General features: G+C 35.1%; 1 protein-coding gene across 1 annotated transcript in view; it reads left to right on the forward strand.

Annotated features, from left to right (window-relative positions):
* LOC121387863 (WW domain-containing adapter protein with coiled-coil homolog) overlaps window positions 1–24,984 on the forward strand; it is a 35,407-nt gene that overhangs the window by 3,507 nt on the left and 6,916 nt on the right. Inside the window, exons 3-9 of the mRNA XM_041519091.1 lie at window positions 2,118–2,271; window positions 3,669–3,859; window positions 4,396–4,523; window positions 5,732–5,811; window positions 6,873–7,238; window positions 21,504–21,593; window positions 24,185–24,250. Coding sequence (XP_041375025.1) covers window positions 2,118–2,271; window positions 3,669–3,859; window positions 4,396–4,523; window positions 5,732–5,811; window positions 6,873–7,238; window positions 21,504–21,593; window positions 24,185–24,250 — 1,075 coding nt within the window. The remainder of the gene's footprint in view (window positions 1–2,117; window positions 2,272–3,668; window positions 3,860–4,395; window positions 4,524–5,731; window positions 5,812–6,872; window positions 7,239–21,503; window positions 21,594–24,184; window positions 24,251–24,984) is intronic.

The raw sequence follows: 24,984 nt of genomic DNA on the forward strand, positions 1-24,984 counted from the left end.
CAGGGTTTGGAGTCGGTATCTGGATTAAAAATGCCATGCCTCGACTGGGATCCGAACCCAGTACCTACCAGCCTGTAGACCGATGGCTTGCCACCGAGGCCGGTGTCAAAGTATAAGACATGCAGTGTCCAATTCAAAACAGTTTACACCCATAAGCACTTAGTAGGGGCACTTTTTTTCTTGGCAACATAAATTAATTTTTTAACATTTGTTAGGCCACTAAATTTGGAAATGGAGACAAGAAAACACTTCCAGACATTTGAAATTTGTGAGAATGATACTTTGTTTATATACATCATTTACATGGTCATGACAAAAAATATATATACTAAAATGAAATTGATTACCAGAATTTTATAAATAAAATTATGCAAATGTTCAGTTCAAGGAGACCCGAGTTTCTCACAGATTGATAAACAAATAAGTATCATATATAACGAAGCAAAATAATAAAGATGATTGCAGAAATGCTCACCACTTTCCATCTTTTGGCGAGTGTGACCCATTACAAGTCCGCCTCTGCCAGACCTGGTCATAGAACTAGGCATTTATCTCTCACATAATGACATTTTTATATGTGTGTGTTTGTGTGTGTGTGTGTGTGTTATGATAAATGTTATAAACAGAAGAATTCATGATTTGCTGTTGGATACCATTTATCTGACAAGTTGTTTTAAAATGTATCTAATTAGCAAAAGTGAGTTAGCAGGGCTCGAAACTTGCCAAAAAATATGGTGTCCCAAAAAATAATAATGAATGTTGGCAAATTATGGTAAACGAACCAAGAGCAAGATTTTAAAGTGGAATAAATATATGCAATAAAAATATTAATAGTGGCTCATACGTTATAGAACTAAAGAAGATCGACCAAATAATATTACTTGGGCGACTTACACCATTATGTTTTAGTATTTAAGTCGCCCAAATGGGACATTGGTCTCATTTGGCGACCTGGCCACAGGCTGTTTCGAGCTCCGAATTAGAAATAAATTATGATATTCTCACCCTCAGGTGTGTAAAGCCTACCCAGGGAACATTTTGTGAAGTTTCAGAGATCGTTACACAATTTTAAAACATTAAACAATACTTGCTAATCGATTTTCAATTGACTAGAAATAATGTTAATCAAGATTTTGAAAACAAAATGTCAACTAACAGCTGAGTAAAATGTTACTTGAGACTTTTTACTTAGATGTTTGCTCGTAACAATTTTAATGCACACAATGAGCAAATGTGTTGAGCCAGTTTGCTTACTAATGTCAAAAATCTTTCTGACAGTTTTTGTGTTTCCATTGGTCAGTAGGTAAAATCAGCTCAGGTGATCGCTCAGTCCACACGGTTGGATGTTTTGCCATGCATGGTCAAAAATGTAAAATACGATAGATATTGTAGTCGTCTAAGCATGGCGAAAAAAATTGATACACCAGTCATGAACAAACCTGTTGTGTCTAAACGTATTGAGATCTAAAAGTTCTGATATATATTCACCTAAATTTGTTTTATTTACTAGTATTGAGTAAAATTTATCAATGTTGCTATTTTGTTTTGTTGACACATCTTTCTGAGTGAGTGCTCCGCAAGGCTCAATGGGTAGGTGTAAACCACTTGCACCGACCAGTGATCCATAACTGTTTCAACAAAGGCCATGGTTTGTGCTATCCTGCCTGTGGGAATCGCAAATAAAAGATCCCTTGCTGCCAATCGGAAGAGTAGCCCATGTAGCGGCGACAGCGGATTACCTCTCAAAATCTGTGGTCCTGAACCATATGTCTGACGCCATATAACCGTAAATAAAATGTGTTGAGTGCATCATTAAATAAAACACTTCTTTCTTTCTTTCTTTGTTGACACATCTTTAGTTGAAAGTCTCTGTGTCAATTTTTGACTTATTAATGAGAGCATGCTATTTCACTCCCTCCCTATTGAATTTAGGGGATGACAAAAGGGCAGTCCTGCTTAGACATCTTTCATAAACGAAAGTCTGATGTTATGGTTTTGTTATTTTAACCACTTAAACATTTGTGTATGTGTGTCTACGTTGTCTTGTTTTATTTTGACTATTTTTGGTTTCATTTTAACACACGGGTTACTCACTTTTGTATCCACCTGTTTTTCAGAACATGCCATACCAGTCGAAAAGTTTTGGAGGTGTATACCGGAACAAGTACGATCGGGATGACGACCGCTCCAGTGATGACGGCAGTGGCAGCCGTAACAGTTCCCGATATCACAACAAGTCTTCATATATTGAGAGGAATAAAGAAAAGCGAGGTTAGTGGTTCGGGCCTTGTGGTTTACAGACTTCTACATTGTGACCGGTTTTTTTTCTTCTTCTGGTTTTTTTCATGTAGTGACTAAAATATTTCTGGCTCCTAGATGGAAAAGTTAATGTAGAGGGCTGGCTTAACCTTCTGACTACTCAATTAATTTTTGACAAAAAGTACGTTGTTTACAAGTTTATAAATTTTACTCTACTTTCACTTTAAATGTTTTATAAATAAACAAAATAATGTTCAAATGTAAACAAACAAGTATTTGTTTAGTCTTGATCTAAGCTATTCGTTATTTCTGGTCAGTCACGTGCAAAATGGCAGGAAATATGAATTTGTGAATACACACTGGGTGTCGACTCGTGTGATGTCGGGCAAGATATCTCGCCTGCAGTAGTCAGAAGGTTACGATATGCAGGCTGGTTAACAAGAGCCTACCTAACTTAGCTTTTTATGGGCTAGACGGACTGAGAACAACTCATTTTGGGTGAGTTTCCCAAATATATGTTGACATTAAAAATTGATGTATGTGTATTGTTAACTAAACAAATTATGTTTGTAATTATAAGAATTGTTTATCAATTTTTTTGTGAATTTATCGATGTCGAACTCACAATTTTGGTATAAAATCACTTTGAATGAATGAATGTTTAACGACACCCAAGCACGAAAAATACATTGGCTATTAGGTGTCAAACTGTGGTAAATGCATAAATGAATAAATCACTGCCATGCAACACAGTTTCATTCAATTTGTGACTGAATATTTTAATAAATTCGAAATACATTTAACAATGTTTATATAAAAGTATACCTTGCTACTACTTGGTATGTGTAATCTATGTGGTGGCAGCAGATTTCCTCTTATTCGTATACCTTTAGATTTCCTCTTATTCGTATACCTTTAGATTTCCTCTTATTCGTATACCTTTAGATTTCCTCTTATTCGTATACCTTTGACACCCAGTAGTCGATGTGTAGTTTTGTGCTGGGGTGTCGTTAAAATCCGATGATTCTTTTAGATTTACTCTCATTCTAGGCCAAATGTCACAGGATTATAACTAAACATTTTAAAAATTGGCTTTTGAAATTCTGCTTTGAAAACATTATGTACAATTTCTTTGTGATACTGACTTTTATTCTAAATTTTAATTTTATTTCTGTGATATTTGGGTGGGTTTTTTTTTTGCACAGTTCTTTATACTGTGTTTTAATTTAAGTCTTGCAGTTTTATATTGATGTGGTTCATCATTTCAGTTTTGCATTTACCATAGTTTAGCACCCAATAACCGATGTATTTTATATGCTGAGGTGTCGTTAAACATTCATTCATCTAAAACATTGTGAAAAAAATAATGTGCTCAATTTTTGCTCTTTCTGTTGTTTTTGCGAGTTCAGGTTCTGTCAGTGTGCCAGAAACAAAGAGCAACAACCAGGTGTACGGGGTGTCCACCTCTGGCGGCCGCAGTGGTCAGGGCAGTGGTCAAAGCAACACCTCCACAGGTCAGCACAACCATCAAGACCGCTACACCAAGTCGACCATCAAAGATTCCAAAGACCAAAGAGGAGAGAAGGAGCACAGAGTTGAAGTAATATTTCATTACTATACACATAACCTAATATCTTGGCATATTTCAACTGTTTTGTTGTATCTGTAAATGTGTACAAAACTCTGCAGTTGAGGTATTTGTTGACAAACAGTAGTACTCCAAAAGAAATGTTAGTTTCTAAGAATACGCATTTGTAATAGATGTTTGTTGTTTTATTTTTATTTTAAGTCAGCAGTATTTGTAATAGATGTCGTTGTATATATTTCTAGGTACAAAAGTCAGCAGTATTTGTAATAGACATTTGTTGTGTATATTTCTAGGTACAAAAGTCAGCAGTATTTGTAATAGACATTTGTTGTGTATATTTCTAGGTACAAAAGTCAGCAGTATTTGTAATAGACATTTGTTGTGTATATTTCTAGGTACAAAAGTCAGCAGTATTTGTAATAGACATTTGTTGTATATATTGATAGGTACAAACGTCAGCAGTATTTGTAATAGACATTTGTTGTGTATATTTCTAGGTACAAACGTCAGCAGTATTTGTAATAGACATTTGTTGTGTATATTTCCAGGTACAAAAGTCAGCCGTCAGGGTATTTGGAGACTGGTCAGAGCACATTAGCTCGTCTGGAAAGAGATATTATTACAACTGTAGAACCGAAGTTTCTCAGTGGGAAAAACCTAAAGAGTGTGCAGAAAGGTAATGGCTTGTTTTCAGAGTGTATATTAGGTTATTTATTTCGCCTAAAGATATTTCTTTTCATATATAAATATACCTCTCTCTATATGCATTTTCATATCTTCAGTCTCTTAATATTATTGCCTAACTTATTTTTAAAGCTTTTGAGACTAGTAGAAAAAAAACCCTGATTTTTATACTAACAGAAATTATTTCCTTAAAGATTATTTGTAGATCAGAAGAGCAACATTTGTTCTATTTTTTTTGTGTGCAAATGATTTTTAAAGAATTGTCTGTATAAAAGTCCTTTTCTTTTTATTGGTCTTAAAAGCTCTAAAAATTAGGACACTCCGAACACAGCTTAAAATTTTGGTCAATAATTGACTGTTGAGACCAGTCCATTGTAATAGGTGGAATAGGTAGAAAGGTTAGGATATGTTTTTATGACAATTTAAAACACTAAAAACTATTTTTCTCGGTACTGTTTTAAAATATACTTTTCAAATTTTCATCATCTGTAGAGCTTATAAAATCATAAAAGCCACAATTGCTGTAGAATCAGTTCCAAAGTCATGTATATAAAAAAAGGCTCTAGAATCACAGTACTTTCTTTTCATACAAAACCTGACCTTTGACCTGTCGCACATAACCCCACCCCCACCCCTCATGTCAGTGGACTAGTTTGAAGGAATAGGATACCATGGGTGCTCTAAAATTGTAGTCTTATGTTGGGATGTTTGTACCATCCATTGTTATGGGGGAAAATGTTAGGTCAGGTTAAGTATTCACGAAAAGAGAAAACAATCTCAAGTGCATATATTTGCGTTTGTCATCTTTTTAAAAAAAATATATTTTTATTCATTAAATGTGACAAACGGCCTTAATACAAGACTTAGCCCAGTGGTAAAAGTGCCAATTGGGCTATTTCTCATTCCAGTCAGTGCACCACGACTGGTATGTCAAAGGCTGTGGTATGTGTTATCCTGTCTGTGGGATGGTGTAGATAAAAAATCCTGTGCTACTAATGAAAAAATGTAGCAGGTTTCCTCTTTCATGACTATGTCAGAATTACCAACTGTTTGACATCCAATACCAATGATTGATAAATATATGTGTTCTAGTGGTGATGTTAAACAAAACAAACTTTAGCCTCTTGGTCAACCCCAAAACCATTACTTTTATCTTGACAGTAATACATATTGTTCAGACACCTTTCTGTTCTTTTTCAGTCCTCAAACACCAGACAACAGTCGAACAAAGGAAAGTCGCACTCCAATTAAATCTTCACACCCATCATCTTCAAGTAGAAGTAAGTAATCTAGAAATGTATTAAGAAATTCATAAGAAATCCAAAAACAATAATTACATTATTTTAGAGGTTACAAAGTGTGCTCAGTTAAGACTAATAGTTCATAGAATCCGTGGTAAAAATTGAAACCTTGTGCTAACTGTAACAGGTACTTATCCGGGATTTTTTGTCATGGTCCCATATCTGATGGAATTGGGAAAATTAGCACAAGTAAATCATACTTGGGATATTTTTCACGCCACTGTTAAATTAATTTACTACAACAGACATATATTAAATATATATTTTGCGAATTTGTTAAGTAGAAATTGGGAATTTTCTTTAATACTTTCATTTGGAAAGGGGCCTATCTTCAGACCAACAGAATGTCAGGATAAATTCCTGTGTAAAATTTATTAACATCATTAGGCATTGAAATAATCACAGTGGGTGGTAACTGATAACATTACCACAAAAATGGACCTGGTAACATTCAACAAATTCATCAAAATTTACATTTCTTAATGCCTTGTTATTAATTCATCTCACTTTCTTATTATATTCATACTTGTTTGTGTATGCAGCCCTCTACATTGCGACCAATTTTTTTTCATTTGGCGACTAAAACATTTCATACTATCTATATTAAAAAATACAAGTAGTCGTCATCTGGATCCTAGGTGGAAAAGTTAATGTAGAAGGCTTGTATGTTGTATTTGGATAACACCCAACTGTGTAGTATTTTGCCATTCTTGGTAAGCTGAACGACTATTATAGACTAATTTCAATGCCTGATTAAGAATGTTTATGGGGAGTATAACTGGTTGCCCTTTTTTCTCCCCTTAGACTAGTTTTAGAAGTCATTCTTGGCTCCCCGTAGCATGTGAATTTTTAGATATATTTTTTAAAGAAATGTAAAATAAATATTAATGCTTAATATGGTAATGTCTGAAATTGCTTTCTATAATTAAGTTAAAGGAGCAATTAATCACTCCTCAATTTGTTTTTCACGGCTAGGTATGGAAGAGTTTTGAAAGTTTATAGTTTTAAATGGTATTTTAAAATTTTGTTGTTTTTTTCAGTTGCAGATGACCGGTGTAAACATTCCACAAGTGATAGGGACAGGGTGGACAGCCGTTATTCGCGGAGTAATTCGGATACCGTCTCCGTCAGACAGTCAGACAAATCTCACTTGGACCGACATAAGATGGGGTATACCGCGGACAGCCCCAACAGTAATGCAACGTCACATAGAACTAGCACGAGCCAACGGAATAATTCTCATTCTGACAGTGCTAACAGTCACAAGGATAGTAGTACGTTTTTGGACGTTCGGAAAAACAGTTCTCATTCGTATTCTTCAAACGAGGCTGCTTTGAGGAGGCAGCGTCATGAGAGCGAGGGAAGTAGGTCATCATTTGGACATACCACGCCACACAAGAACGATGGTGAGTGCTTGATTTAAAAAAGAATTAGGAGTTTAGAAAAAGCATGTTATACATACGGCCCTAAAAATTCATGATGGCAAGAAAAAGCATGTTATACATACGGCCCTCAAAATTCATGACAGCAGTCAGCAGTGCAGGTCCTTGGATTTCACGGAAACTATTGTTTCTGGTACTGTCTCTATAAAATTACAGAACTGAAATTTCGTTTTCGATGATTATTATATCGAGTACGACTATTCAACGGAACCTGATGACAGTTTTCAATGGGTTCCCATAACCACAAGGCACAAAACCGAGAAAGTGTTTCCCATGAAATTTTAAATCCTACGGCATGGCAGTGTTGCCACAAACTTCATCAGCAACATGTTTTTTTTTATCATTATTAGGTATTTATTTACTTTTTGTCGGTATGAAATAGCTGCTGGAAGATTATCCGAATTTTGAGGGCTCTTTTAGACAGTTTTGTACATAGTAGTGGATGTTCATTACGTGTCTTTCACAACTTTTTCTTGTGTATATAATCCATATGCTAGTGGAATAATGTGTTGATGCCAACCACTTTTTACGTAAATTATTAAATGTTTTTGTATACACCTGCATTTGACGTGTTGTATTGTAGTGTGGCACAGAAAAAACTTGGGATGGAATTGTGTCACATAACATTACTAGTAGTGCTGGGCTGTATTGAAATTTCAGGTTCGATATCGGTATTTTGGGGGTGATTTACCTCGGTATTGGTACAGTATTTGGTATTGATACGATACCAATATCAAGCAGTATTTTCTGAATACTCTGCTTTCAATGCATGCTCGGGTTGTCCTCTCACCTGTTAATTTCATCTAAATAAAATTAAATTTCATACACAAGGCTTTCATCTCTCTTCATTTCAGCTATTTTGTGTTCGTCAGATATATTGTTAGTGTTTTACTAAATAGTGTAAAACATTTTTCAATACCGAAATTTTGGTGTTTTGATATTTGCTCGGTATGGTAAATCAGTATTGACATGTTACCGATGCTGATCGGTATATAAAGTATATCACCTAGCTCCAATTTCTAGGTCACTGTGACCTAATTTTAGGTTTTATCTAGCTCAGAACAAAGTTTTTTTCTGTCCCAATCAGTCTCCCATAACTGGTTTAACAAAGGTTGTGTTATGTGCTGTCCTTTGTGGGGAAAACTGCATATTAAAGCTTCCTTGCTACTAACTGGAAAAATGTAGCCGCTTTAGTAGCTTTTAGCTTATGATTGATTAATTAATGTCACCTAAACTAGTAGTGGTGTCTTTAACCTTCTGACTACTGCAGGCAAGATATCTCACCCGACGTCGTGCCAGTCGACATACTGTACACTGTATACAGTGCATTCCCCAATTCATATTTTCCGCCGTTTTGCACACGACACTCACCGGAAATGATTTATTAACAGCTTAGCTTCTTGTGTCTTTAAAATTAGATTTTTCACTGTACAATGGCTTGAAATTTGAGTTCAAAAAGTGGTTTTCTGCAAGTATTTTTGCGGCATGTCGCGGTCTTTTTCAATAGCTGATTGTGACAGGTAATTTGATAATAAATTTGATCGTTTTAGTGATAACGAAAATCACGATATATTGGGATATGAATCGTAGTTTGTTTTTAAAAAAAATTCCGGTCAGAAAGCCACTATTACTGGGAATAATTGACATAAATACTGGACAGCTGGCCACAAATGCCCGTAAGTAAACGCAATTTAAAAAAAAAAAAATATTGTAATTTTAATCAACAATAACTGATCTAAAATAACATAAAAATTTGAAAAATACACGAAAATAATACTTAACCGATTCAGATATGAACTTTATTTTATGTATTTATTAAACATTTAAGTAAATATATGTGAGTAAAAATTATAAACTTGTACCCACTCAACGTGGTTTTTATCAAAAATTAATCCAGTAGTCTAAAGGTTAAACAAAACAAACTTTATTTTTCCCGTTTTACTGCGCATTCATGTGAATCTTTGGACAGGGCATATCTTCTGTATCAGGTCATACTATAGGATGATCAAACCTTGCATGCAAGTACAAATTGGGATGGACGAGTGTTGGATACCATTACTAGGTCAAGTTGTGAACTACTTTTTACATATTACTAGGTCAAGTTGTGAACTACTTTTTACATATTACTAGGTCAAGTTGTGAACTACTTTTTACATATTACTGCACATTAAAGGAAGTACTTAACCAGGGCATATCTTTCAAGATTATCAGTTCATATACAGGATCATCAAACCCAGCATGCACTTGCAACTCTGGGTGGTGATGTGTTGCACATCATCGCTAGGTCACTGTCACCTAATTTTGATAGATTACTGCACATTAAAGGAAATCCTTAATCGGGTCATATCTTTCTTATTAATTCATGCAGAACCATCAAATGATGCATGCAAGTACAATGTGGGGTGACACTGATGCATTATAATTACTAAATCATCAAAACCAGATTTTCAGTTCACTGCACATCAGATGAAAATCTTTTCTGTACCATATCTAATTTGTACTAAAGTACTGTCGGAAATATAATAAAAATTATTTTCGTTGATTATTTCTTACATAATAAACTGACAAGTAAATATTTTGTAAATATCTATTTAATGATACTCTACTTAATTTAGCATTTACTTGTTTGGGATATCATTGATGTATGAGGTGGTGTTTACTCTTGAAATTAAAAGAAAGATGTCAGTAAACAGGTGATTTGTGACCTTTATTGGAAGAGACTATAACATATTTTGGTCAACATGTGTCAATTTCATTGCTGTTATGTACAATATGTGAGGGACTGTTTCTGATGATGGTTTACCCCTATATCCCTCTCCAAAATTCTTTGTAGTCATTTATAAGTAACTTTTCAGCAAAACTGTAAAGAACAATTCTGAGTCTGTGATCTATTATACTAGTATTAAAGGTGCTATCTCAATGTTGCACAATGACAGCTATTGCAAATCATTTTCTTAATAAACTTTTGATTTAACATTAAAAGAAGATGCCTTTAACTATATGCCCATAAATGATTATAGGAAATAATTTTATCTACTAGTAGAAAATACATTTTTATTGGAGAATCTTTATCACAAACAGATGCTCACATATAACTATGATATAGCACCTTTAAGTGGTTGCAAGATTGTGTAAATTTTGAATGTACTTATATTGAATTTGAGTTCCCATTCATAAGTAAATAAATATATACTCATTAAAAAGTGATAAAATATTATTTTGTTTTTAATGCTGTTAATTGTTGTAAAAGGTAACATGAATTGTTTTTATAACTTAGGTGGTTTTAGTGGAAACAATTATTTTTAAATATTAATAGGCAACTTTATTCTAAACTGATGAAAATTGTTTGTATTTTTTTCTAAATATACCATAAAATATGCCCATTGAGCATGTGTAAATTGACAAATTTATTAAACGTGATCTTAGTATGCAAAATGTACATTAAAAAGTTATGTTTTGTTTTATCAATAGTTAAAATTGGGCAAGTGAATTTTTCACCATGGCCAGTGAATTTTCAAATCCACTGGCCCCATGGCAAGTGAATTTTAATTTTTTTTCAGAACCCCTGACTTAACACAGAGGTCGCTATCTGCAGGACTCATATTTTAGGGGGACCCCAGTGTAAGGCTAGCACACACCATCTTATTTAATGCAGGGGTCGAATTTTACGCTATTCCGCAAATAGTAAATTTTGAAACGGAATAGTAAAACAATTCTTCCAATATTCCGTCATGAAAGTGAAAATAAAGCACAGAATACCAAAAATCGCCTGCAACTATTCCGCTTACACCTTTTCTACAGCTACATTTTTCTGCAGAACAAATCCTTGTGCTACTAAGACCGGTACAAAATAAACGTCTTTTTGATCAAGACTAATGTTTGGAGTGAGTTCGTTTGTAATTCCAGCTAGTATGCAGTATTGCATAGACTGGTATATGAACAATTGATTGTTACGCAAAGTTGTTCAGGGCGACGTAGCACGATCAGGAAAACTAGTGGTACATTAATAATTGAAGGGATAGTACATTTTTAGACGGAATAGTGTTTTTTGTAATTCACTATTTCTTTGGATAGTGGTAACAAAAATTAATTTCAACCCCTGTAATGTTGCATAATTTAACTACCGTATATCTTCGCCTGTAAGTCGATCTCGGCTATAAGTCGAGCCCCTAATTTCAAGCCCTGAAAACGTACTTTTTTATTGACCCGTTTATAAGTCGACCCATGAAAAACTACTTATAAATATTGACATATTTCTTATTTTCAGCACATGAGAACAATAATGTACAATATTTGAACAAAAGAAAATTATTTTACAAACTTCGGTTTTCACGTTTTGTACATTGCAATCAAACTACATTGCATCAAAACGATACATTCCCTTAGTAGATAGTGAAAGCTGTTTGGCTGTTACCGTATGGCACTGTACAGCATGGTTTTGTGCACAGACAACAACTTTATTTATAAACACTGACAACAGATCACTACGATAAAACTGAAAGTATTAGTTAATCACATGTTTTGCCGCCATATTAATACATGTAAGGAGGATAACTCTGGAAAATACACTGGTTTTGTACCAAATGATGTATGTCCCTATTGCTCTAGTGAACTGTAGAGATCAGTCTAAGCTGTTTTAAGGGAAAGCTCAGTAATATTCATGAAGTTAATCACTGACAAAACATTGTTTGAACAACTATTAATGCCAGTGACCAGATTTCAAAATAAACTCAGGCAACAGGTAGTTAGTATTGTTTTTGCTATTAGTGATGACTGTTATTTTAACTAAGTGGACTGTTTTTTTGGCATGTGAGTGAGATCGCACGCCTTTTTGCATTACCAAAACCATTATAATGCCCCAAAAAAAAAGGTTATAAAAAATAAATGTGTTAAATTAACATATTTGAGTATAAATACATGGCATACTTCAACAATAAAACTTGTAAAATAATCCCCAAAACGGTAATATTTTGGGGTGAAATTTTTTTACCCTCTTATAAGTCGACCCCCCAAGTTATAAAATAATTTTTGGGTGACTTATAGGCGAAGATATACGGTAGTATTTTTGTACCATATTTTGAGATGGGTTGACTATTGCGGTCAGTTTGACTAAATTGTAATAGTTAAAATACTATTGTGATAGTATTGCAATAGTTGTAATATTATTGCAATAGTATTGTGAATTCTTAAATCGCTTGATAACAGTAATATGAATAGATATTTCACAAAGCTCTTTATCTCAGCCTTCTCGGTGTGTGTGTGTCCATACGTACATGTGTTTGTGTTTACATGTATGTCTGTGTTAGTACTTGGTTATTTGTAATAATGTCCCTAGGTAGTGAAATCATGCATTAGTTGTACTTGTAGACCATATTTCACTATGCATACTATTGAAATTATTGATAGTTGAGCAAACAATTGCGATAGTTATCGATAGTTGAATTAACTATCGATGCATTGCTTTTGAGGCACTGACTATCTTAACATATTGATAGTACGATATATTTTTACACAGCTAATATTGAGGGGCAAAATAAGGTGACAGCAGGGCTCACACTGTCCGCAGCCAATTTAGCCATTGGCTAATAAAATTTGCAAGTGGCTAAAATTTTGCCTAAGCCATTTTCTATCTTCTGATGTGAACAAATGGTTACATAATCTATCCGACACCTCAAACATAATAATAATACCAAATATTCAATTTGCGTAATAGCGATCTCGCGACCAGTAACGAGAAACTGTGTCACCCAGAATACAGCGTAGGCATAATGATGTTTGCTTATTTTAATCACGGTTATTAATTTTAACGGCATGCATTCAACATGTATGAAAGCAGTCTGGAAGATCTGTAACTTGTTATTTTAACTTTGTAAAACAGACCGACAGTGTGTGTCAATTTGAATACACATGCCAGTTCAGGGCCCAAAGACATGTTAAACCAAATGAACACGTTGGACACCAATCAAATAGTTTGCGAAGAACGTTTGTTGGCTGAACTGAGGACAGCAGCTGCTCTCAGTGTGAATATACGTCACGCTTCAGAGTCAGTTGAGATCCACGTGTCAAGAGACATGCGTGTTAAGAGACATCGTTGCGGACATTAAACAATACGATTACACACAAGTAAATCTTGATGTAAATTTGTAAAATAACCCACCTAAATAGTTGTTCGCATCAATGGATACCTAACTGCAGTTTTGTTTATTTCTTTTGTCTTTGTTAATTTTGTATCCATGGTTGAGAGCACGCATACAGATCGCGATCACGGGAAATGAACATGCAGTATTTATACAAATTGCAGTTAAACATACACTGAATAAAATTAGTTTACAGTAATCATGATATTTGTTAGATAATGTTAGATATAAATTTATTAGACTATGAGGTGACATTTAATAAGTTAGCTGGATTTTAAAAAGACCGTAAATTTTAGTTTTATTAACGTGGGGTTTTATATATATATATATATATATATATATATATATGGCAATTCCATGGTTATTCGCGTTACATTTTTACCATACTAATTCTTTTGATTTGCTCAGGATTAATAATTATACATTCAACACTTATTTTCTTTATTACATTTTATTAGTTAAAGCGGCAGTATCTGGAATATTTTTTATTATTTAAGTATATAGAACAGAAAATCCAATTACGTTTGGTGCATATATGACACCGCACTCCACATTGGTTTCACTACGCTGGCTTATCCAGGTAAAAAACAAAGCTATTATTTCGAAAGTGGGACACTTTTGATGTGCTCCTACCGATCTCGGTTTTCATTGGCTTATCACAAGTGTGGAATTCCCCAACAAGAGATCACGTGAGATTTCGCATTTTTTGAACAAATTTAACTGTCTTGATTGGGGGGTCGTCTCATATCACCAAAACATATTTATATCCATAGAGGTATGGTACAACGCCTTTTCAGGGGTCTGTGGGTGGGGGATTTGCCTTGACATTTTGACAGTGGCCAGCTGTTTGCATACACGTTACATGTAAGGGGGTGTTACTAATTACGTAACGCTCTAGGGGTAGAGGAAGAGGGTACTGTGTTCGATTTACGTAACATTTTCCAAGACTATATGTTATTTTTATTTATTACTTAGACCTAAAAAGATGTTTTTTAGAATTGCGCAGTCAGTCTAACATCGATCCCCATCGGTGGGTATATAAAAGACCATGGTATGTGATATCCTGTCTGTGGGATGGTATATATAAACGATCCCTTGCTAAAAAAAAATGTAGCGGGTTTCCAAGGTGCGTGTGCAGGGATTTCAGCGGGGTTGAGTTTATAGACTGTTGAGCAAAGTTTATATGGGGCCATGTTCCTCCAGAAAATACATTTCATTTTTTTTTAAGCTTGGGCAAGTAAGGGTTTCGACCTCCAATACCCTCCCCATGCACATGCACCTGATTCCTCTCTAAGATTATATGTCAAAATTACCAAATGTTAGACATCCAACAGCAGATGGAAGGAAGGATGGGATATGTTTTATTTAACGATGCACTCAACACATTTTATTTACGGTTGTATGGCGTCGGATGATTATGAAATCAATATGCTCTAACTTTGATGTCGTTACACACACACACACACACACACACACACACACACACACACACACACACACACACACACACACACACAACTTTACCCTTTCCAAACGAAAGAATATTTATTTGAATTTGTCGATTTTAACACGTAAAGTTAAAAAGTGAAAACGTTCATTGTCTACTTTAGTATATTTTATTTTAACAAATATATGCATGATTAATGTGTTACTAGTATACAAACTAAATTTTGAAAGTTCTACTAACACTTTATAAAATATTAATTCTGAAATAGGAAGGTACGATTGTCGATAATACGTTGTCAAGATCAAACCGGTTTTAACTAAAGACTCTAGTATCGTATCCTCAACCGAACGTTCTTCGTACAGCGCAAGATTTCTCTTTTAATTTTTTGAGACAAACACTATTATTTGAAATCGGCAAACGCACGTGTTAACTGAAACTGACAACAGGCTGTCGTTTGTGCTTTGCCGAGCTATGGTGGCACAGGCGATGAATCAAGCGTATACTTTTGACGATCTCCGTTCACAGCAAACACACACAAGTTTAAAAGTGCATTTGAGCTTATATTTCATATTTGTACATGATGTTATAATATATGGTAACCAGAGAATGTAACTTTAAATAATCAATGTATATTATAAAAAAAAAGAAAAAGGAAATATGATGATTAGTTTTCATACTGTGATAACATCAGTTACTTGTGTTACAAAAAAAGGACATGACAAAAAATGAACACACTTAAAATCCAAAGTCTCCTCATACTGTAACAGCTATGATAAAAGTGGATATATTGGTGTATAGCTACGGTGTTTAGATATTTTTATATCATTATGATAAGAGTGTTGAAATTGTACAATAAATACATTTTTGGTTATCAAAATAGTTGGTTACTCGCGTTAGTTACTTGCATTACAATTTGTCCGCTATTTGGTAATGGCTAAAAAAAATAGATTCCCATTCCTCTGCCCCCTCCCGCTGAAACATCGAAGTACAGGCTTCGACACTAAGTTACGTCCGAACGACATTGTCTAGTAAACAGCTGGGTTCGGTCTAGACATAAGTGTTTCTGAGTAGCCCGACTGGTCGTGTTGATAATTTATGAGCGGTGAATTAATTTGCCATCCAGTGATCCTACAAACATTAATATTTTCCATTAAACTCGACATGGAAATCCAAGGTTCTATAATTAGACGTGATGAAGTGGGCAGTGAATAACTGAACAATCCCGACGGGTGCTAACCGCTGACGGATCCGATATGTAGAGGGCGCCATTCGTCACAACTCGGTCGATTCCGTTGATACCGGAATCGACCAAGGTTTGTCGAATACAGAGTATGCGTTTGCTAAATTTAGTGTGCATAGATCTATGTCGTAAATACTATTGGCGAAAACAGTATTATTGTTTCTGCTTGATACTTTCGTACATTGTGTTTTCTGTCCAATAAATCGAATACGGTAATAAAAATGCAAAACATTCAATAGTGTACGTTCTTTGAATAAATTTTTTTTTTTTTTTTTTCTTCAAATATACGACAATCGATTTCATTTTCGAATTATTTACATGTGGTTATTGTCGTATTCGAGCAGACAAAAGTCTATACAAACTGAATATTCTGTGAGAAGTGATATTGCATTGTTTGTCATAGATACATTTTAATAAGACTACAAGTGTTAACTTTTAATGTTAAATATGTTTTAGTCATGAGTAAAATACACCAATTTTTTTTATACATACCATGGGGTTTTTATTGGTGTGTTTTATTCAAATATAGTTACATTGTCTAATTATTATGTATACTCTTGAAATAATAGGCAATATGAAGCAAAGTTTAACAAAATTAGTCCTGCTTAGGTATATTTTGTCATTCAGCAGTTTGGTCTAGTTGATAGTAGGTCAGGTCTAGTAAATTTTAAGACATACTAGTCCACTGGTCTAGTAATAAATAAAGTTAACGTCGAACCCTGAAGTAATATATTAACTGCCCCTACCCCCATTGCTGTCTGATTTTGATCAGGTAATATGGTTTTGTTAAGATTTATTCCAGTTTGTACACAATTAGCTGAAAAAGAAGCATTTTTATATTCATATATAAATACTCTGTAATACAGTACTGCCTAAAACAATTTTAGCTAAAGCATTTTCAATATGGCTAATAAAAATTCCATTTGGTTAATATTTTTGATTCAGGGTAAGCCCTGTGACAGCCTATCCACAGTCTGAGTTGGCTACTACATAACAATTTAAGCGTTAAAATAAAATAAAAAAATTTGGGGTGAGGGTTCTGGTTTGTTATGGGGTGAAGGGTTGCACTCCTCTTTAATTTCCACCCAGCGAGAACACTGAATCCAATCATAAGTATGTAACACATTGTGTGTTGTGTGCTTTGGTTTGAAACTTCTAACAGGCATATACAGAGTATGAAAATATTTTGAAAAGTCACTAGCCACAGGGCTAGTGGGTTTGTGAAAACCACTAGCCCACCAAGATAAAGCACTAGCCCAAATTCCTGATCAATTATAACTGGATTTTTATACAATTTTTTTGTAACATTACACATTTACGAGTATAACAGTAAAATAAAACAAACACTTAAATCATGTTGTAACTTTCAGTTTTTTGTCGTGTTGTATGTTTGGTTTTTTGTCAAGTGTGATCCATCGTCATTCGCGTTTGCCCTCCCCCTGGGGAAAAATAATTGAGCAAACTCATGGTTGATATCTAAACCCACTATCAAAATAATTAAATTTAAATGAGGGTACGACAGTGTGACACACGGTAATAGATGGTTCAGTGTATTCGGTAGTGGGTTATACATTTAGGGCCCTACTATTTACGTCGCCAGGAACGGTGATGCCAATTGCTCAAATACAGGGCATTATCCCGTGTCAGACCGATATCAAAAGAATATAACGGCGACATATAATCCGTTGTTAATTGATGAACAAAAAAGGTATCATCTTGTATCGGCAGCTGTGACGCATTATCCAGACTGATACACAAATAGGTCAAGCAGTCATTGCATGTGCGTTACCATTAAAGTAAATTGTTTTCCTGATTGCCGATAACCACATGTCAGCGAAGTGTAAAATTAGAAAACAACAGGTAAATAAAACAAACACTGAAATTCAAAGCATGACCGGGGTTTACTTGATTGAGATTAACCTGTCATCGCAATTGGTGATTTCCAAGTTCTTAAGTGCGAGATTTCCAAGTTCATATGTGCGAGATTAACTACCACGTGATGTATCCAACCAATCAAAACACGCATGTCATTAAACTTATTTCCTGTGCCAGAAACTTGAAAGGGAAAAGTAAACAATGCATGCTGTAACTGTGGCGATGTAGAGATAGCATGTTACTGCAGTTTGCAGACCTAGTTCAAGTGGATTATCATTATATACTGATTGCGTTGTTGATATTATTCGATGACAAACGTCACAATCAATTTTATTAAACGAAATTTCAGCCGAGAGAAAAACAAAAAAACACAAAAAAACCACGATCGAGCGATAAGGAGGGGAGTGGAAACCACTAGCCCTGTGGGCTAGTGGTTTTGCGGATCTCACTAGCCCGAACTTAAAAACCACTAGCCACGGGCGTCGGGCTAGCGGATTTGTCGAACTCTGATATATCATGTATTTGTCTCACTGGTATTCTTGTTACGGTGAGGACGGGATTTAGCTCATTCGATTGAGTGTTCGCCTGAGGTGCTTGTGTTGCAAGATCGAACCACCTCAGTGAATCTACTGTAAACCGTATTAATATTGCGACGTGTTTTTTTCGCGAATGTATACCTTAGCGCATGTTCGCAACGTGTAAATTTCGCGATCGACAGTTGACAGCTCAAAAACAAAAGTGGATAAAGACAGCTCACTGTAATTGTTATAAAGTTACTGTCTGTAAATCAATATTCTGTTATCCTACATCAAGCTATTGTGCCTGGTACAGTCTATAGAGGGGTTTAGGCCCTACCCACCTCACCTGTATTAGAATCACAACTCGTAGCTTCAGTTGTTAACTGCTAACAACCTTTGGTAGATAAAACAAACGATTAGTTGCCATCGATTGTAGTTACATAAAACAATTAACGATTAGTCGCCATCAAGGAGAGCTCATGTATAGGCTGTTGAGTGAATCTTTTTGTGAATTTTATTCTCAATAAAATATTTTAAAAGAAAACAAATTACTTTAAGCACACTTCAAACTGGAAAATAGTGCGTGCGTATTAATTTTGCGACATAAGGATGGACGCGAACGACGCGAAATTTATACGCACGCATTTTTTTCACGGTTTACAGTATTCAACTCATTGTGTTATTTTCTTGTTTCATCAGTGCACCATAACTAGTCAAAAGCTGTGGTATGTGCTTTTCTTTCTGGAGAAAGTGTATATAAAAGATCCCTTGCTGCATTAGAAAAAAAATGTAGCAGGTTTCCTCTTATGACTACGAGTCAAAATTACCAAATGTTTGACATCCAATAGCCGTTATTAAACTTTAACTGTCATGAATGAATCGGTGCAGACTTTGCTGTGAAAAACATTTATGGGAGTGCAAGTGAAACCCCCCATTGCTCAAGCAAATATCTCTTTGTAATATATTTTTCTGAGTGAGCATGACTGAACCACTCTAAAAACTTCATTCGTCATAGTCTAGATGCCTCATTATATAAATTTCAGCGCGCACACCTGACATGATTAATTGCTCATCTAACTTAAATTATTTCATTAAGATATTATATTGATACCATATAAATTCATATGCTAAGGGGAGGTAAAAACCACTCTTCAACTGTCTTAGTAGGAGTTATGGGAAGTGAGAATGATAGCTCCCCTGTCAATGTTGTAAACCAGGGCCTTTGGCGAGGACTGATTCTTGATTAGAGATATTTCTAGTCTTGAACTGAAAATTGATTAGCAACTACTGTAAACACGATACTGAACAAAATGTTCTCTGCATTCATATCACTTCACCAAAACTGCTCAACTGCTTTCCAGGACTTTACTTTGTACGAAAGCTGAGGCGGTAAAGGGTGTGCCCAGAATAAGCAAGCCCAAATCAAGTACGAGCATGCTAGCCTCAAAACATTTCACCTGAAAACCACTGGAATGTTAAGCTGTAATTAGATCAAAATTACATAAAATACATTTCTGAATATTTGCAATTCTGTATCAGCTATTATTAGTGATGTACAGTTAATTGTGTAATCAGTTCAGTTTTGGTTATAACTTATAGAAGAAAAAACATAACTGTGAAATAGAAAAACACTATTTTTGGTTTTCCGAATTTGCCTTTTTTCTAGTCCTGCTCGTCTGAAATGGGCAAAAACATTTCTAGGCGAGTCAATACCAAAATCCACTTCTTGCACTAACCTGGCAAATGATTCATATTTTAATGTTTTGTGTTGGTGCTATGCGAATTCGGTACACATTTCGAACATTGTGCAGGTGTTGGTAAATCGATGTATGAAATTAAAATAGGATTCGGTAATTGGTCAAAATATGAATTGATACTCGAGCAAGGGTACTCGATGTATCGTGACACCCCTAATGAGTATAGTAGTTCGATGGGGACAACAACTGACTCACATTATCATTTAGACCCATGGGCCATCTTGTGTTATATGATAATTATAATTATAGGTAACAGACTTTCAGGTGGGGTTTTTTTTGCCAACATAATACCAGAAACATATATGCCTGTCCTTGATGTGTCGTATTATGTTATGGTGTTGTTCATCTGTCCATAAACTTTTTGGGGGGAGGGTCTCTTTATCACTTCATATAGGATCATCAAACCTTGCATGCAAATACAACTTGGGATGGCGGTGTGGACATACCATATCTAGGTCATCATGACCTTCTTTTCATACATTACTGCACATTAAAGGAAATCCTTGTCCAGGCCATGTCATCCTTATCAATTCATTTAGAATCAAAACCTTGGGATGGCATTATGTTGCGTACCATAAGTAGGTCAGTGCAACCTACATTTGATGAGCATACATACCTCAAGTACAGCTTGGGATGGTGATGTGTCACATAACTAAGTCACCACGACCTGCTTTTCACCTATTACTGCACATTAAAGGAAATCCTTGTCTGGGCCATATCTTCTTTATTACTTCATATAGGATCATGAATCCATCTTTTGGTGTAAGTAGATCACCGCGACCTACCTTTGATGGGCGTATCGTGTACCTCATCAGCACTTTTGGTATGACACCTGGAGATCTGGAACCCATAAATTGATATAAATTAAAATGTGTTTGTCAAGATTTTTGTCTTTTTTTAAAAGGTGGGGTGGGACGTAGCCCAGTGGTAAAGCACTTGCTTGATATGCGGTTGGTTTGTGAACGATTCCTGTTGGTGGGCCCATTGGGCTATTTCTTGTTGCAGCCAGTGCACCACGACTGGTATATCGAAGGCCGTGGTATGTGCTATCTTGTCTGGGATGGTGTATATAAAAGATCCCCTGGCAAGTTGCTACTAATGGAAAAATGTGGGTTTCCTCTCTTGACTATATGTCAAAATGACCAAATGTTTGACATCCAATAGCCAATAATTAATAAATCAATATTTTGTTAAGTAAATCAAACTTCTTTTTTAAAGGTAGTAGTATTATTAGTTGTGTTTTTTGTTTTTCTAGAATCTGCTTATGTACATACAGACAGCATGGATATTTCTCCTGGAAATACACCAACGGGTACGCGACAAGCATCAAAACCGTCATGTACAGGTGAGTGCTTTAGCTTGATGATTAAACCCATCTTAAAACAGCATCAACTTATTCATTTCATTTCAACTGATTTTTCGTGCAATTAAGGTTCAAGCACGCTGTCCTGGGTACACACCTCGGCTATCTGGGCTGGCTGTGTCCAGGACAGTGGGTTAGTTGTTAGTGGTTAGTGAGAAAGACAAGGGTGTAGTGGTCTTACACCTACCCACTGAGTCGTTAAAACTTGCTCTGGTCTGCGAACCCTGTACCTGGAGGAGTGGTGTTAAAGTAAAACACACTGTCACATTACAGGGTTTAAGCTCGACCCAAACAATTATTAGCAATTTGGTGTGTTGTTGGCCTCAGCCCATTCAATGTTTACAAATAACAGTCAAACCTGTCCTAGCGGCCACCTCTAATCAACGGTCACCTGCCTTAAGAGACCACTATTTTCCCCTCCCAAACAACTTTTAATTTAAATACACTTATAAAAAAGCGGTCATCTGACTGTCTAACGCAACCAGCAGCCACCTAAGTCGGATCCTAAATCACTAAAATACTACTATTTGACCAACAGCAAAAAGGAGCAGCAGATAATGATCTTCACACCTTCAGGAATACTAGTACCCTTTCAGTCCTGATATTTCTACTGTGTATCAGTTAAGAAAGCATGACTGAAATACATCTAATTGCTTCTGGGTAGGCTAAGCTTGGCATTTGTTGATTCACTTATTCTTGACAATACACCACATGAAGTAGAAATTAAATAATTAAATTGGAAAATAAACCAAAAAACTTGCTGAATGGTTAAATTAATACATTCCAGTTACATTATTTCTGAAGGAGACAAGTCGAAAGTTGATTTATAGTCGACTGGTGCACACATCCGTTACTTAGCAATACAGACGGTAAAAGAAAGGAATGACAACAAATGTTTTAAAGACTGGCAACCTGTCTTAAGTGGTCACTTGTGTCTACTCCCTTGTGTGACCGCTTAAGACAGGTTTGACTGTATAGCCAATTGAGTAAATTTAAAGTTTAGAAAAATCTGTATTTTTCCAACACAAAAAATATATAAAATAATGAAAATGCTTAATGAAATTATTTGAAGGCTAGTGAAATTTTGTACTGGCTAATATCAATTTGTTTTAAGTGGGCCTCCAGGCCACCACAAATTTTAACCATGTACATGCTAGTAACAAATAATACAGGCAAATATAAATAAGAATTAGTTTAATATTAGTGATGGGTTTTGATTGGAATTTTTTCATCGATACCAACCGATCAACTTTTGGTCCTAGCAGTCCTAGTTTTATACCAACCCAGCAGTCCGGATTTTATACTTACTCATTAGTCCAGGTTTTATACCAACCACCATTTCGGCGATTTTAACATGGCCGTGGTTATGTTATCCACGTATGTCATCTTCATCACCATTGGTCCGTTTTGATCTCGCGAGATCTGTGAGTAGTGTAAATGTGCATATTTGTTTGAACAAAAGTGGCATACGTTGTTTGATGCGCCCTTACATTACCGACATATTAATACTGGTCAGCCAAACAAGTGACAGTGGCGAATTTGTTGGAAAATTCCAATAAGGCAGCCATTGTTATGTCTGCATCATTTAAACATAATATTGGATGAAAAATACTTCTGAAAATTAGCAATTTTTTATTTTTTATTTTAATGTAACATTTAACCATAGCCTACAACCCAATTTCAATACTTGAAGTAAAATAAACAGAAAAGAATGGAAGAAAACAATTTTTTCCAGTACACATTTTTAACAAATGATTAATAACTACATTACAACATAATTTGATATTTGGTGCAAAATGCATTCCGTCTTGTATCGCAAAATTATTCGATATGTTGGACAATGTACTCCACATATTCTTTACGATGGACATATTATGACAGCTTTTTAATAACCAAAGTCAACAAAACACTTACCAAAAAAACCCACCACACCAAAAAAAACCACCACTCAAAACAAATTCAACCAAAAAAACCTTAAAATTATCTAAACTGATAATTAGAAAAGAATTTTTTTTTTTACTCCAATGCCAGGAAATCGTCTTTCTTGCCCCCGTACCACCTTAGGAGTCTTGACTACCTTGCATTATTATTTAGAACTGGCTAAACATTATGTCCTTTAAACAATTTTCTAAATAAGGGGGATTATAAGCCGCTGTTATTTTAGGAATTTTTTTGGGGGATGGGGCATTCTCATCTATGTCAGTAGATCCAAGCAGATCAGTTATTTAGTATCACATTTCTTCAGACCGGATTATTCAAATAATATAAAAATAATCTTTGTCACAGCAATACTACACCACAACTTAAACTGTCATTTGTCACATGCAAATTAAAGGTGATGTTGGGACATATATTTCATATAAATGAATTAATCGGCTAATGTGGGGGTGGAGTGGGGGGAGTCGGGGGGACCCTTTAAAAGAATCGTACTTTTACTGAAACATGAACTTGTCTTCAGATTTATCTGTCTAGATAAACATCAAAGTACTAATAATATTTTGGGTTCAGCGTAAGCCCTGCTACCGATACTACTGTGCCCATACTAATGTTTTATAACTTATTCTCTTTTACAGCGGCTTTACAAACGTTACAGAAGTTACAAGAAGCTCTCAACCTCCATATAAACAGAGCTCAGCAAAGTAAGTCACAGATTTGCATCATTTTTATTTGCCTTGTCACAATGTTAATTAGTGTTCGGTACCAAGTTCTATCTCTGTCCTTCTGTTTGTCTTAATGTCTTTCCATCTGTCTGTCCATCGGTCCCACTGACATTTTGTGAATAGCTTTATCATGTACTGTTTCAGATCAGCTTTGACTTTTGTGACAATTTACCCATTTTTGTCAGAGTTATGGCCCTTGAACTTAAAGGCGATATGAAAATGTGTTTTTCAAGACTCTTTTTTTGTCTCGAGATAACGAGCTGAAGTTTTGTGAATAGCTTTATCAAGCAGATCAAATTTAACTTTCATGGTGATTTACCCATTTTCACAGTTACGGCCCATGAACTCGGTGCTCTACGAAGCAAGTTAAATTTACTCTTTCCTAGCTAGTAAAGTATAATATTTTAGTAGCCAGCCACTTATATTTAGTAGCCAGCCACTTATATTTAGTAGCCAGCCACTTATATTTAGTAGCCAGCCACTTATATTTAGTAGCCAGCTAATATATAAACCACGTGCTTTTAGTGCCATTTTACGGAACATTACTAATATCGTAATTGTTATTAGGATAGCATTCAAATGAAATCGCGAAGGGGTAATTTCGAGTTGTTAATTAGTAATTACAACTGTTTGTGTCTGGTTCCACTAAAACAGTGAACGACTATTAACTATCATTAACAAATTCCGTACCCAATAATTGTATTAAACAAAAT

The sequence above is a fragment of the Gigantopelta aegis genome, chromosome 13, assembly GCF_016097555.1.
Source record: "Gigantopelta aegis isolate Gae_Host chromosome 13, Gae_host_genome, whole genome shotgun sequence".
Taxonomy (NCBI): Eukaryota; Metazoa; Mollusca; class Gastropoda; order Neomphalida; family Peltospiridae; genus Gigantopelta; species Gigantopelta aegis.